At 63.8% G+C, this 13,681-nt stretch overlaps 2 protein-coding genes across 3 annotated transcripts in view; one reads left to right on the plus strand and one right to left on the minus strand.

The window, feature by feature from the left end:
• PTDSS2 (phosphatidylserine synthase 2) overlaps nucleotides 1-3,485 on the plus strand; it is a gene marked incomplete at its 5' end in the record, with an annotated part of 28,485 nt that extends 25,000 nt beyond the window's left edge. Inside the window, 8 exons of one of the 2 annotated variants that reach the window (XM_079708110.1) lie at nucleotides 41-193; nucleotides 434-484; nucleotides 1,279-1,392; nucleotides 1,515-1,633; nucleotides 2,004-2,118; nucleotides 2,192-2,337; nucleotides 2,425-2,610; nucleotides 2,731-3,485. In XM_079708110.1, the coding sequence (XP_079564236.1) occupies nucleotides 41-193; nucleotides 434-484; nucleotides 1,279-1,392; nucleotides 1,515-1,633; nucleotides 2,004-2,118; nucleotides 2,192-2,337; nucleotides 2,425-2,610; nucleotides 2,731-2,890 (1,044 nt within the window). In that variant the 3' untranslated portion in view covers nucleotides 2,891-3,485. The remainder of the gene's footprint in view (nucleotides 1-40; nucleotides 194-433; nucleotides 485-1,278; nucleotides 1,393-1,514; nucleotides 1,634-2,003; nucleotides 2,119-2,191; nucleotides 2,338-2,424; nucleotides 2,611-2,730) is intronic. The other variant, XM_079708109.1, reaches the window with a different exon arrangement.
• Nucleotides 3,486-4,986: 1,501 nt separating this feature from the next.
• RNH1 (ribonuclease/angiogenin inhibitor 1) lies at nucleotides 4,987-12,994 on the minus strand. Its single transcript, XM_079708511.1, has 10 exons — nucleotides 12,968-12,994; nucleotides 10,370-10,475; nucleotides 7,616-7,786; nucleotides 7,191-7,361; nucleotides 6,572-6,742; nucleotides 6,321-6,491; nucleotides 6,058-6,228; nucleotides 5,634-5,804; nucleotides 5,284-5,454; nucleotides 4,987-5,194 (listed from the first exon to the last, which is right to left on the minus strand). Exons 2-10 carry the CDS (start codon nucleotides 10,453-10,455, stop codon nucleotides 5,107-5,109), a joined length of 1,371 nt encoding a protein of 456 aa, XP_079564637.1. The 5' UTR covers nucleotides 10,456-10,475; nucleotides 12,968-12,994; the 3' UTR covers nucleotides 4,987-5,106.
• Nucleotides 12,995-13,681: the final 687 nt, after the last annotated feature.

Below are 13,681 nucleotides of genomic sequence, written 5' to 3' on the forward strand. Positions count from 1 at the left end.
GCGGGTGCTGTCTGCTCACCCCAAACCCCGCCCCACTGACATGCCGCCGCCCTTGCAGACCGTCCAGGACGGCCGCCAGTTTCTGAAGTACGTTGACCCCAGGTTGGGGGTCCCGCTGCCAGAGAGGGACTACGGGGGAAACTGCCTCATCTATGATGCAGACAACAAGACCGACCCCTTCCACAACGTCTGGGTAGGTGCCCAGAGGGGGCTGGCCGGCCTCATGACGTGGGGGCCCCACCACCTCCCACGCGTGAAGCTCGGCGCTGCCCCAGGCATGGATGTTTCTGGGACCCGAGTCACTCTGGACTGGATGGGGTGAGGGTACCAGGGGCCATGCCGCCCACACGCGGGGATGCCTCTGGCTGCGGCGGGGCCCCTTCCCAGCTCACGACAGTGGACCGAGCGCGAGGCCTGCCTCTGTGCCCCACAGGACAAGCTGGATGGCTTTGTGCCCGCACACTTCATCGGCTGGTACCTGAAGGTAGGCACCTCCTCGTTGGGCGGGGTACCTGGTTTTGGAGCCGCCCTGAACTCTGGGCCGTTTTCCAGCCGTGCGGTGGGTTGCGGCTGCGGTGCAGGACAGGCGGGCTGCCGAGCTGCCGAGCTGGGGGGCCTGACCCGACCTTGCGTGTCCTGGGCGTTGCGGTGGCCGCTGGAGAGCAAAGGGGAGAGACCCACGGGGGGCCCCTGGCCCCCATCCCACCCAGCCCTGGGCACCCTCAGGCCTGGACACACGAGTCGTCGACATACCTGCAAGTTGCCTCAAAGTCTTTTTTTTTTTTTTAATAAATTTATTTATTTTATTTATTTATTTTTGGCTGCGTTGGGTCTTCGTTGCTGCACACGGGCTTTCTCTATTTGTGGCGAGCGGGGGCTGCTCTTCGTTGCGGTGCGCGGGCTTCTTGTTGCGGTAGCTTCTCTTGTTGCAGAGCACGGGCTCTAGGCACGCGGGCTTCAGTAGTTGTGGCTCGCGGGCTCAGTAGTTGTGGCTCGCGGGCTCTAGAGCACAGGCTCAGTAGCTGTGGCACGCGGGCTTAGTTGCTCCGCGGCATGTGGGATCTTCCCGTACCAGGGCTCGAACCCGTGCCCCCTGCGTTGGCAGGCAGATTCTTAACCACTGCGCCACCAGGGAAGCCCTCAAAGTCTTAACTTGGGGCGGCCAGAGCCACAGCTGCCCTGCCGCCGTGCCCCACCTGAGGGCAGTGGGGCGGGGGTAGGGGGCGGGATGTCCTTGGGGGATCCCGCGCAGGGGCCTGATGCCCTGGCGGCCCGCAGACCCTGATGATCCGTGACTGGTGGATGTGCACAATCGTGAGCGTGATGTTTGAGTTCCTGGAATACAGCCTGGAGCATCAACTGCCCAACTTCAGCGAGTGCTGGTGGGACCACGTAAGTGCCGCCCTCTGCGTCCCGGCCGGCCACAACGTGGGGGCAGCAGGCGGCACGGGGTCCCCTCAGCCAGGGCCGTTCGACCTGGGGACCCGTGGCACCCACCTCCCTCCCGCCCCCAGTGGATCATGGACGTGCTCGTCTGCAACGGGCTGGGCATCTACTGCGGCATGAAGACCCTCGAGTGGCTGTCCCTAAAGACGTACAAGTGGCAGGGCCTCTGGAACATCCCAACCTACAAGTACGTCTGGAGAGCCGCCCTGCTCCGCGCAGGCCTTGACCCCAGTGTGGGGCCTGCAGGGCCGCCCCCGCCCCGAGGTCCTTTCGTGAGGTGCTACAGGCGAGGGTCTTGCCTCTGTAAACTCCACCCAGGATGTGACCCTGGGTGCTGCCCTCGTGGCGGCCGGGACATCAGCCCATCCCCATCCAGCCCGCTCCTCTTACTCCCTGCTGGCCCTTCTCGGGATCGTCCCTTCCCAGCCACCTCCCTCTGTGAAGAAGTAGAGAAACAGTCCAGGAAAAGACCTGGGGGGCCGGGGGCTGGGCGGCACGGGCCGGGGGCGAGTGTGCCCAGCGGGCGTTGCCCTGGGCTGACGGGGCCGCGGTTCCAGGGGCAAGATGAAGAGGATCGTCTTCCAGTTCACGCCCTACAGCTGGGTCCGCTTCGAGTGGAAGCCGGCCTCCAGCCTGCGCCGCTGGCTGGCCGTGTGTGGCATCATCCTGGTGGTAAGGCCTGTTGCCTCCTGCACGCCCCCGCCCCTCCCTGCCCCGGGCGCCCTCCACCCTCCTCTGCCCCCAGTTTCTCTTGGCAGAGCTGAACACCTTCTACCTGAAGTTCGTGCTGTGGATGCCCCCCGAGCACTACCTGGTCCTCCTGCGGCTAGTCTTCTTCGTCAACGTGGGCGGCGTGGCCATGCGGGAGATCTACGACTTCATGGACGACCCGTGAGGGCCGGGGCGGGGCCTGGGCCGTGGAGGGGGCGGGGGCGGGGCGCTCTCGGGCCTCACCCCTGCGCCCGCCTCCCTCTGCAGGAAGCTCCACAAGAAGCTGGGCCAGCAGGCCTGGCTGGTGGCGGCCATCACCGTCACGGAGCTGCTCATCGTGGTGAAGTACGACCCGCACACGCTCACGCTGTCCCTGCCCTTCTACATCGCCCAGTGCTGGACACTCGGCTCCGTGCTCGCCCTCACCTGGACCGTCTGGCGCTTCTTCCTGCGGTGAGCGCTGTGGCCCCGGTGGTCCTGCCTGCCCACCCCCGGCTCTGAGCTCCCCTGCGGGGCAGCGTCCAGGGACCTCCGTGGGCTGGCCGGTGGTGACGCAGCCCCCGCTGTCCCCAGGGACATCACCCTGAGGTACAAGGAGACGCGGCGGCAGAAGCAGCAGGGCAGGGACGACCAGGGCAGGGCGGACGGCAGCGTGGACGGGCGCCAACCAGGGCCCGACGACCCCTCGGGGTCCGAGGAGGCCGAGAGGGAGGGGGTGCCAGCACCGCACTGACGCTGCGGCTGGGCCTGCAGAGCCCAGGCCCGGCGCCCTCCACCCTCTGGGATTCCCGCCAGGAGCCTTCCAGCAGGCCTCAGCCCTCGAGGTTCTATCTCCCTTTTCTCCCGCGTACACGGTGGGGTGGGGCGCGCGTGTGTGTGGTGCGTGCACACGTGTGGGTGCGTGTGTGTGTGTATGTGTGCTCCTGAGGCTCTGGGGCTCACCCTGGGCCGGCTGGTCCCCCTTCTGTGCAGTCAGCCCGCCACCTCGGCCACCCCCAGCCTCGGTGCCCAGACGGCCCGGCCCAGGCAGCAGCGTCTTGGTGCCCCTCTCTGCTCCCTGGGCCCCGCCGGTCCCCCACGACCTTCTGGCGGCACGTGTGAAGGACAGTCGTCCAGGGACGCCCTGGCGTGGCTGGGAAAGGGCAGATCCACTTCCTCGGGAGCCTCCATCTGACCCTCCAACCTGGAGGGTGCGTGGACAGGGCTGCCCGCACATCGAGTCAGAGACTCCAAGGCCTGGTGCCCGCCGTCAGGAGGGCGGGTCGTGAGGGAGGGTCTCTGTGGCCCAGGGTTGAGGTCGCCCCCACGAGCAAACAGAACAAATAAAAGCCACGGTGACGGCCTGCGGCTCCGCAGCTCCTCACGGCCCCTCGCCCCTGCCCTACCCTGTGCCGCCCGGAGGGCAGCTGGGAGCCACTTGGGCTGGACGCCTGTCCTGGCAGACGACCAGCAGGCACGAGGGTCACCGGCCCCCCTGGCGCCTCCTACTGCATCCGCCCCTCGGGCCGGCCCGAGGGAGCTGGTTGTGGGCGGGGTGTGGGTGATGGCGCACTGTCTTCAGGCTTCACACGCACCGGCAAAGGGAAGCGCCCTGACTTCCGGGCAAGGGTGACACTCCCGACCTTCCCAAGGGCAGGGCCTCTCAGAGCGCCAGGGCCTCGGCGGACTTGTTTCCTTAGTTTATTTTCCCGTAACTACTTCTGGGGAGAATTTCAACCCTAGGGCGGTTGTTACCCCGCCCCACCTGCTGCTCTTGTGTTGTGCCCTTGAGCTGAGTTTCTCAGCCTCTGGCTTCCGTGGGCTTCCTCACGTCAGAGGTGTGACCCGGGGCCTCGGTGTGCCCCACCCCACCTGCTGCCGTCCCAGTGTCACCTTTGATCTGGGTTTAGGGCCGACGCCTGTCCCACCACTGCGGAGACACCAAGCGTCCTGTCCGCCCACCTCCACCAGGGGTTCTCGGCGTCACGGAGTTCACAGTCGCTCTGGTCCCAGACTACCTCCGTCCTGTGGCCTGCGCTCTCCCTGCAGGGCTGGAGGCCCGCGTTGCTCACTGGTCCCAGGCGTGGCCCCCGGGAGTGGTTTCTGACCCACAGCGGGTGCAGGTTCCCCTGGAGCGTCTCCCGCCCAGACCTGGGTGGGTCCACCCAATCTTCCGCAGAGCCTGCTCTCTTCTGGAGGAAGGTGTTACAAAGCCAGGGCCCTGGGTACCTTGGAGGGCTTTGTCGTGATGGCAGGAAGTTACTGCCCAGGCGCCAACCCTCTGAAAGCTGCCCAGTGTGTACACCTCGATTGTGCTGCTCAGGGCAGGTCACCCCTACGCTGTCCGCCCACGGCCAGACGAGGCCAGCGAGATGGGGTGGACCCTGCCCTTACGTCCACAGGGCTCCGGCCTCCACCAGGAGAGCACTTGGGAGCCAGCCGTTGGCAGGCTCGGCCAGGCCCTGGGAGCAGCTCCCAGCCGGGGTTTCCGGCCCACACACAGGCGGCCCAAGCGCGCTGCTGGCCAAGGTGAACCAGGCCCCGAGGGCAGGGGCCGCGTTCTGGTGCCCCTTAGTGCAGGCGGGATGCCTGAGGCAGTGAAGGCCTGTAGGATGGGGTGGCCTCCAAGGCTGCAAGGAGCAGGACCCCGCCAGCACCTGGGGAGCTCAGACCGGACCCCCACGGAGGACCCCGCTGGGCACACCCGCCACCAGGCCTGGACCCCTGACTTGACTTGCCTAAGGCTGCTACGTCTGTGGTGCTCGCTGGGCAGCAGGGTGCTCGTGAAAACATCACCCCCTTGACACCAGAGCCTCGTGGAGACCACGAGAACGGACAAAGACCCCCTCCTGCCAGAAAAGCGTTTTAATAAAGTGCCTAAAATGCTCTCCCAAAAATGAGCTGATTTAAGCTCTTCTCTCGGTTAAAGCCAGGACTCCTCTGGGGAGGAGGGCCGTCCGGGGATGGGCGTCAGGAGATGATCCGCAGGCCGGGCTTGCTCCCCTCCAGGGCCCGCAGGCGCTCCTCCACTGCCTCCGTCCAGTAGATGTCGTACAGGCTGCAGGGAGGGAGGGGGTGAGGTAGCGGCCACGCCCCCCACCCCGCCCTGTGTGCCTCACCTGTCCCCCGCACCCCAGGGCCACTCACACCAGCTGTTCCAGGCCGCAGCTGGACTGCTCCAGGCTGCCCAGCAGCTGCAGGACGCCGGGGTCACCCAGGCCATTGTTGCTCAGGTCCAGCTCGCGCAGGCTGCGATTGGTCAGCAGGAGCGAGGCCAGGCCTCCGCAGGCGTCGTCCGTCACGTCACAGTCCCCCAGCCTGGGCAGAGGGCAAGGCCGAGGTCAGGCGGAGGGTGCGCCCCCAGGTGGCTGTGCGACCAGGGCCCAGGCCGCCGCCAGATCATGGAGCGTGGGGGCGGGGGGGTGGGGGTGCGGGCTTGAGTCTTAGCTGTCCCCGCCCTCAGCCCGGGCGGACGGGGCGCCACCCAGCAGGCTCACCAGAGCACCCTCAGCGTGGTGTCGGGCTGGCCCAAGGCCTGGCACAGTGCCTGGACGCCCGAGTCGCCCAGCTGGTTGCTGCTCAGCTGCAGCTCCAGGAGATGCTTGTTCTGGGTCAGCATCGAGCCGAAGTGGTGGCAGCAGGCGGCCGTGAGACTGCAGGACTTCACCCTGCGGGCGGCAGACGGGGACTGGGGCCACCACGGCCCACGCCTCTGGGGTGCCCCGGGAGGCCCCTGGGGATCTGAGCGCCAGCCCCCTCCCCCGAGTCTCTGCCCGTCTTGGGTGGCTCCACCTTGGCACCCCCCTCCCCCGCCCCCCGGGGGCACCTGCACCTCGCCAGCCCCCGGCGCTGTCCCCCCCGGGCCACCCAGGGTCCTCTGCACGGGCTCTCCCATCCCCTGGCGCCGCGCGGCCCCCTCACCACAGGGACTCCAGCTGGCAGCCCGGCTGCAGCAGGCTCTCGCACAGCAGCCGGGCGCTCTCGTCACCCAGACTGTTGCCCGCCAGACTCAGCTCCTTCAGGGTCTCCTTGGCCTGGAGGATGCGGCAGAGGTCTCTGCAGCCACTGGCGGTGATGTCACACTCCCAGAGCCTACGGAGGTGAGTCCCCCGTCAGCACAGAGAGGCTCCCAACGTGTCCTGCCGCCCCCAGGTTTTTGTCTGCCCGGCCGGAGGCCGGCTCACCAGAGGGTCTTGAGCTGGCAGCTGGGGCTCAGCAGCCCAGGGCACAGCTCCGCGATGCCTGCATCGCCCAACGGGTTGCTGCCCAGGTCCAGCTCGTTCAGCGAGGCCTGGGAGGCCACGATCCCACACAGGTCCTTACAGCTGGCCAGCGTGAGGCCGCAGTTCTCCAGCCTGGGGGCACGAGAGGCGCTGGGAGCTGGGGCGCCCCCCTAGCCCCCGCCCTGCCCCCCCAGCCCCAGCCCGGAACTTACTTGAGTGTCTGCAGCTGGCAGGCAGAGTCCGCCAGGCCCCGGCACAGCGCCCGGATGCCAGCCTCGCCCATGTCATTGTTGCTCACCACGAGCTCCTTCAGGTCCTGTGTGGCCCTGAGCACCGCGGCCAGGGGCTCACAGGCCGCGGCTGTCAGGTTGCAGTACTCCAGCCTGGGGGAGGGCGGGCAGTCAGCCCCTCGGCTGCAGGAACGCGGCCTGGCCCAGGGGGCACCTGTCTGGGTCTCCTTTCCCACCCCGGCCGTGAGGCCTGCAGAGACCAGACGGCTGCCAGGCGGTGACAGCATGGCAGTGGCCGAGGGGCCATCTCCCCAGGTGGCGGGTGCCCAGAGACCCAGGAGGAAGACACCCAGCCCGAGCTGGGGCTTTCTGGCTCGGCTTCCTCCCTCTGTGGCTGACCCCATCTGTGTGCTCACTTGGGGTCACAGGCCAGCTGCCAGCTGCTTTCAGAGGCCACAGCCCCAGCCTCAGGGAAGAGCCCCGCCTCGAAGCTCCCTGCAGCCAATGAGCTGGGGAGGGGGCTTGCCCAGGGCAGACAGCCGAAACCCAGGGGACGGGTGGGCGCGGGCACCTCGGGGCCCCGGGTGGGGTGCACACTCACTGCAGCTTCTCCAGGTGGCACTGCGGGTCCAGGAGCCCCTCGCAGAGCAGCTGCAGGCCGGCGTCGCCCAGCGGGTTGTCGCTGAGGTGCAGCTCCTGCAGGGTGGGCAGGGAGCGCAGCACGCCGGGCAGGACCCCGCAGCCGGCCTCCGTCAGGCAGCAGTTCTGGAGGCTGGACACGTGGCCGTCAGCGGGCCCCACGAGCCGGCTGCGGCTCCCACGCAAGACGAGCCACCCCTCCGTCTGCCAGAGCCCGAGCAAGGCGGACACAGAACCGCTGCCACCACACACACCCCCACGGGGAGGCCAGGCAGCTGGCCTTGCAGGAGGGGACGCGGGGTGGGGCGGGGCCCGTGAGGCGGGGGCCCCGAGAGGGCTCAGGTGTGCCTCAGGGCCCAGAGCCCAGGAGTGGCCGGCACGGCTCACCTGAGCTTCTGGATCTTGCAGGTGGGGCTCTGCAGGCCCTGGAGCACCAGGTGCACGCCGCCGTCGCCCAGCTCATTGGTGCGGAGGCTGAGCTCCGTCAGGGAGGGGTTGGCCCGGAGCGCAGAACCGATGTCCTTGCACCGCACCTCCGTGAGGCCACAGTCGTCCAGCCTGCAGACGGACACTCAGTCACTTCACACAGCAGGTTGTGACCCGTTCTTGGGCCAAGAACTCGACGAGGTGGGTCACAACCAACACATCTTAAAACGAAAGAGAAAAAGCGCGTGGGTCGTCTCATGAAAACTGTTAAGATACTGGCACCTATACGGACGTGTATCTCCGCATTGTCCCCAGGACACGGTCAGCGGGCACAAGTGCCCCTCCACCCCCAGGAGAGAAACCAAACCTGGAGGCGGCAGCTCGAGGGCAGAGCCCAGCTGAAGAGGCTCGGAGAGGCCAGCGTGGAACGTGCCAGACCCTGACCCAGGATCACGTCCACCGATTAAGTGAACCACTGAGTCAATACAGGTGGAAGGAAAGCCAGCTCTTCCTCAGAGAATGACACGTGATAAATGTGGAAGGAATGAAAAAAGTAAACACCCCAGTGAGGCAGAGTCCCAGGAACACTTCTGGCAAAAAACCCACCAACAGCTGCGAAGATCAACGGGCAAAAAGTCCCAGGAGAAACAGGACATGAGCAGAGTCTGAAGGGGTGTCACCCTGAGAAGTGGCAGGCACCCCGCATCAGGTGGTCACGGCGACCATTAGGGGTGACCACGTGGCACTGCTGTGACAACACCTCCCACGATACGATACGCCAGGCAGGACACAACGTCATTTCTGTGTTGTCTGGCCAAAACGTGTGACTCAACCCTGAGAAGACGTCAGAGGCACTTTCACCTGAGCCCCAGTGAGCAGACCCCAGAGTCAGGCGGCCAAGGACAAGGAGGGACGGAGGGACCATCACAGACAGGAGGGGCCGTGGAGACGTGGCCATGATGCCGTGGGGGGTCCCGCACGAGCTGGGAACAGGAGAGGACACGCACAGAAAAGCCAGTGACATGAGTCAAGGCAGCCGTGTTGGGCTCTTCGCTTCGACCAGCGCCCCAGACGACGGGGCACGGGGGACCCTGCACTGTCTTTGTGACTCTTCCATAAACCTTCCATAAAACTATTTCAAATAAGTTCAAAAGAAGAAAGATAAGCAGGGACTTGAGGATACGGGGAGGGGGAAGGATAAGCTGGGATGAAGTGAGAGAGTGGCATGGACATATACACACTACCAAACGTAAACTAGATAGCTAGTGGGAAGCAGCCGCATAGCACAGGGAGATCAGCTCGGTGCTTTGTGACCACCTAGAGGGGTGGGATAGGGAGGGTGGGAGGGAGGGAGACGCAAGAGGGAAGAGATATGGGAACAGATGTATATGTATAACTGATTCACTTTGTTACAAAGCAGAAACTGACACACCACTGTAAAGCAATTATACTTCAATGAAGATGTTAAAAAAAAAAAGTAAAATGACACATGTAAGAAGTTATTTATTATAGCATTGTTTGTAATAGCAAAAGGTTAGAAGCAATTAATTGCTATGGAGCCTTAATAAGAAAAAAAAGTGGCTCTAAATGCCTGGGTAAGATTTCCAAAATAGATTAAGGGAAAAAGGAAGGTTATACAACAAAGTGAAGCCTACGCTGCTATTGCTATTTGTCTGACACAGAGGGGAAAAGAACTGGATATCTGCTAACCCCGCCCTTGCCGCTCCGCCGCACACGCCGTACTTCGGAGAGCTCACCATTCCTCAGTGTACCCTTCGGGCACTGCACCTTCTTAAACGCTGTTCCCACTGCTCTTCCTCCCAGCCCTCGCCTTCCTGCTCGCCCTTCCCAAGATATTCATGCATATACACATACTTCCTTGTATTAGAAACACAAATGGCATATTGTGCATGCTGTTCTGCACTTTTTTTACTTAATACATACTTGCACATAAAGGGCTGTCTCATTCTATTTTATAACTTTATACTTCTCCATTGAACAGATAAATCATAACTTACTTAATCAGCCCCCTATGAATGGGTATTTCCATTGTTTCCTATCTTTTGCTATTAAAAATAATGCTGTAATGAACATTCTTGTGCATATGTTATTTCACATTATATCTACGGAATTATACCTGTGGGCTAAATTCTTAGAAACAAGGGTAGTTGATGCAGAGGGCAACAGAGTGGACTGGGCACAGGACTGAGAGACTTTTCACTGTATTCCCTTTGGTGTCTTTTTGAATTTTGTACCATATGTCTTACCTATTCAAAAATAAAATACTTTTAAATCCAAAAAAAAAAAAAAAAAAAGATAAGCCGGCAGGCACTCATCTCTTGCTTGTGAGCCCTGAGGAACCTGCGGGTTTGAGGGCCTCGACAGCAGAAGTCAGCCTGGACTTGGATTCCCAGCCCACAGCCCGGCAGGGGCAGAGGACAGGCAGTGCCCACACGAGCCGGCTGCGGCAACTGCATGCCCAGGGGAAGGGGACGAGCGGAGGAGACCCTGGGCCAGGTTGCTCTGCCCACCAGGCCTGGGCCAGAATGGGTTTACATTTGAACGGTTGGAAAAAAATACAAAAGGAGTCACACTTTATGCCACGTGAAAATCATACAAAATTTACATCATGCTTCTGTAAGTGAAGTGACCTGGGAGCAGCCCTCACCCCCTGCGGGGTGATGACCCCGGGGACGCAGGCATGGCTCCTCCTACCTGACCACCTCGTACTGTTGGATCAGAGGCAGGAGCTCTGTCCACCGGGCGTCACTCAGCTGCTCACACTGGATGTCGAGCTTCATGGTGGGAGGCGAGGTGTTGCCTAGACCCAGGCAGGGGAGAAGGAGAGGATTTCAGCCAAACTCTCAAGGTCTGACAGGCCAGAGACCCAGTGGACGGAAGACGTCCAAACAGGACCCCAGGGGACATTCCAGCAGAAGCCACAGCCTCACCGCCTGCTTCGTTTCCCTTCTTCAACACCTTTATCCATGTCAGCCTCCAGGAGCAGAAATGGGAGAGGGCTCCCGGGCAAACACTGCCATGGACCGCAGAGCTGGGGGATGTGGCCGCGGGGACAGAGGCTGCTCTCATCCCCCAGCCCCCCGGGCCCCTCCCACCCGAGGAAGGGGAGACCGGCGCTCACCGCCCGAAGCCCTGCCTCTGCCTTGCCAGCAAGGACGGGGTGGGGGTGGGGGTGCGGCAGAGGTGGCGCCTGTGGGCCCGGACGGTGTACAGACCCCAGCCAGGAGAGCGCAGGGGCCCCAATCTGTGACGTGCTGCGGTAACTGCCCCTGCCGACTCAGCCTACTTCTCCCCTCCGAGAACAGGAAGGCAGCGCACAGCCCCACCTGGCCGGCATCCACAAAGCCAGACCCGGCCAGGATGCCAGCACCTGAGGCCTCACTGCCCTGAAGCAGCCCAGTCAGGTGGTCAGCTGGCAGTTCCTGAGGGGTGCCAGCCACAAGTGCCCTGGCCAGGACAGAGAAGGTGCGGTGGGGACCCCAGGTCCAGTGACCTGTGCTCTGGATGGTGCATTCATGGGTAGCCACCCGGGGTGCCTGCTTCCATGAGCCCCTTATGGGAGCTGGGACTCTGGACAGGGCATGTCCTCTGCCCAACCCCGGCTCAGCCCAGGGACCAGCCCACAAAGAAGCCAGCTCACCAAGCAGGCTGAGAAAAGAGGGAGGCCTCTGGCCAGCAAGTCTGGGATGGGAGGTCACAGGCCCTGAAACCTCACCAGGGCCACACACAGAGCCTGAACAAATGAGTAACCAGAGCCCCGGGCGGATGCCGACTGTGGCCCTGAAGGGGGGGCCAGCAGGAGAGGAACTCAGCGGCAGCCATGAGCTGGGGGGTGCCCGGGAGTGGGGCAGGGAGCGGACTTTCAGTCAAGAGGAACAGAAAGTTCAGTAAACACCCGCGCCTGGAAGCCATGCCTTTCCAGGTCTCTGGAGACAGGATGACTCAGACCCATGTGAGGTTCCCGGTTCCCCGAAACCCCCAGATTCCTGAGAACAATGCTTCACTCGTGTTTGTTGTGTCCGTGCCTGGCACAGCCCCGGCCTTGCTGAAGAGGGCATGCCCCCTGCCGGCCCCCGCTGGTTCGAGCCCACAGCGGGGAGGAGGGCCAGCCCAGGCAAAGGCTCTAGTTACATTCCTTCTGGGAGGGCCCTGGGGCCAAGGATCAGGTAAGATTCAGATTCACGTGTGCACGTCCCAGCAGAGGGGCCTGCTAAGAAACTGAGACGAGGGCACGGGTAACTGGCCACTTCCCGTACCATCACAGGGAGGGACCATCCCAGGGAGAGGCCGCTCAGCCCACTGGCCAGAGCACGTGAGCAAAACCAGACCTGCCACCCACCCCCAGCCCAGGGTGTGGCCACCCAAACCCTGACTCAGAACCCTCAGTCATCGCGGGAGAGCGATCAGGGGGAGGGGCCCCTGAGGATCTCCGGCCCTGACACCGCTCCCCGGGCTGTTCCCTCCCCGAATCCAGTGTGACATTAGGGGACTCGCCTCTCCAGAGTAGGAAACTGATACCCGGCAGCTGCGCCCCCCAAGCCCCCAGACTTGACTAGACACAGAGTATCCCTTTGGTTGGCCTGTGGGCGTCTTAGCCTCCAGAGGACACGGATCCCTTTGAGAACCCATGAAAAAGTGTTAACATCCCGCAAAGATGCCGCGTGTATAGCCTTCCTCACAAGCCCCCAGTTAGGGTGCCTGATCTGGACAGGAACAAGCACATGTCCGGCCCACGGCCTCCCTGGCAATCAGGACCCCCACCAGCTGGGCTGCTCCCCAGGACCCAAGTCGCGGGTCCAGGATCTCAACAACGGCCCCTAATTAATGCTTCCAAGTGCCCGGACAGGCCGCTGCGCAAGACCGTGCCGGAAGACAGGAGGTGCGTCTTCGTCTCTCCTTCCCTGGAGCGGCGCCCGCGGCCCCGCCCCCCGCTACCAGCGCAGCTTGGTTACCTCTGCGAGGCGCGGGGGGTGGCGGGGAGCAGGGGCGCGCCGGGGTCCGCGCGGGGCCGCCCAGGGCCGCCGCCGCCCCCCACGCCCGCCCAAGGCTCCGCATGTGTCCGGGGGTCGGGGGTCGGAGGTCAGCGCGGGGTCGGGCCGGGGCCTCTCCAGGGAGAGGCGGGCCGCTCAGATGCCGCGCGGAGAGGGCTCCCCGCGCCCCCGGCCCCCGCGGTTTCTCGGGCCCGGGGACCGTCCGCCACGCGGTCAGCGGCTGGGGGACCCCCAAAACGCCGCGGGGCCGCCGCGCCCCCCTCCCCGGCCCGCTCCCGCTCTGCCCCGACCCCGGACCTACCTCCGGGGCGTCCACCGCAGACCAGAGGGCCGAGCTGCGTCTTCCGCCCGGGCAGGGGGTGGGGTCACGTCCTGGGGCGGGGCCTTGGAGAGTGGGGGCCGGGCGGGCCCAGAGCCCCGCGCCAGGTCGCCCTCGCCCACCGAACCCCGGCTGGAAGACACTAGACCCCGGGAGGGGCCCGCCCGCCAACCCTCCATCCCTCCCCGGCTTGGCCCCGGGTCTTTTTCTGAGACGCGCGCCAAGCCTGCGCCCACAGTTAAGCCTTCGCCGCTTTCCGCTGAACTCCGGGGTAAAAGTTGACGTCCCTGTTTGATTTTCCACTTTGTCGCCCAGAACGGGGGCAGGCCACCTTGCGGGGAGGGGGCGCCAGGCGGAGATGCGGGCGCAGGCGCGGGGAGCCCCGACCACCCCCAAGGAGACAGAGGCCGTCGGGGCTTTCTCTATGCCCTCCCACCAGCAGGCTGGACGTGGGAGTTTCCTAAAGCACAGAAATCGAATATCTGAGACACTTCGTTCTGCTGCCACACAGGAAAAGATGGAAACTATCTGTCTTGGCTGTGATGAAATGCGTCAGTGTGTAAGCAGACACGGTAGGTTTCCTGGGAGAGAGAACCAGGCATGGCTTTCTTTAACAGAAGCCATTTTTTGGCCTAAGCCGTTTTGTGATCTAAGCTGGGCCACAATGCTTGCCCTTGAACAGGTCTCAGTAATTGA

This window comes from Hyperoodon ampullatus (genome assembly GCF_949752795.1).
Source record: "Hyperoodon ampullatus genome assembly, chromosome: 7".
In the NCBI taxonomy this organism is placed as follows: domain Eukaryota; kingdom Metazoa; phylum Chordata; class Mammalia; order Artiodactyla; family Ziphiidae; genus Hyperoodon; species Hyperoodon ampullatus.

What these genes read in the sequence shown, in the direction of transcription:
- RNH1 (XM_079708511.1), bottom strand. Translation starts at nt 10,455, where the DNA reads ATGAAGCTCGACATCCAGTGTGAGCAGCTGAGTGACGCCCGGTGGACA. An exon ending in ACCACGCTGAGGGTGCTCTG is followed by an intron (nt 5,455 to 5,633) that starts GTGAGCCTGCTG and finishes CCCTCTGCCCAG; the next exon opens with GCTGGGGGACTGTGACGTGA. An exon ending in TGCGGCCTGGAACAGCTGGT is followed by an intron (nt 5,195 to 5,283) that starts GTGAGTGGCCCT and finishes CCCTCCCTGCAG; the next exon opens with CCTGTACGACATCTACTGGA.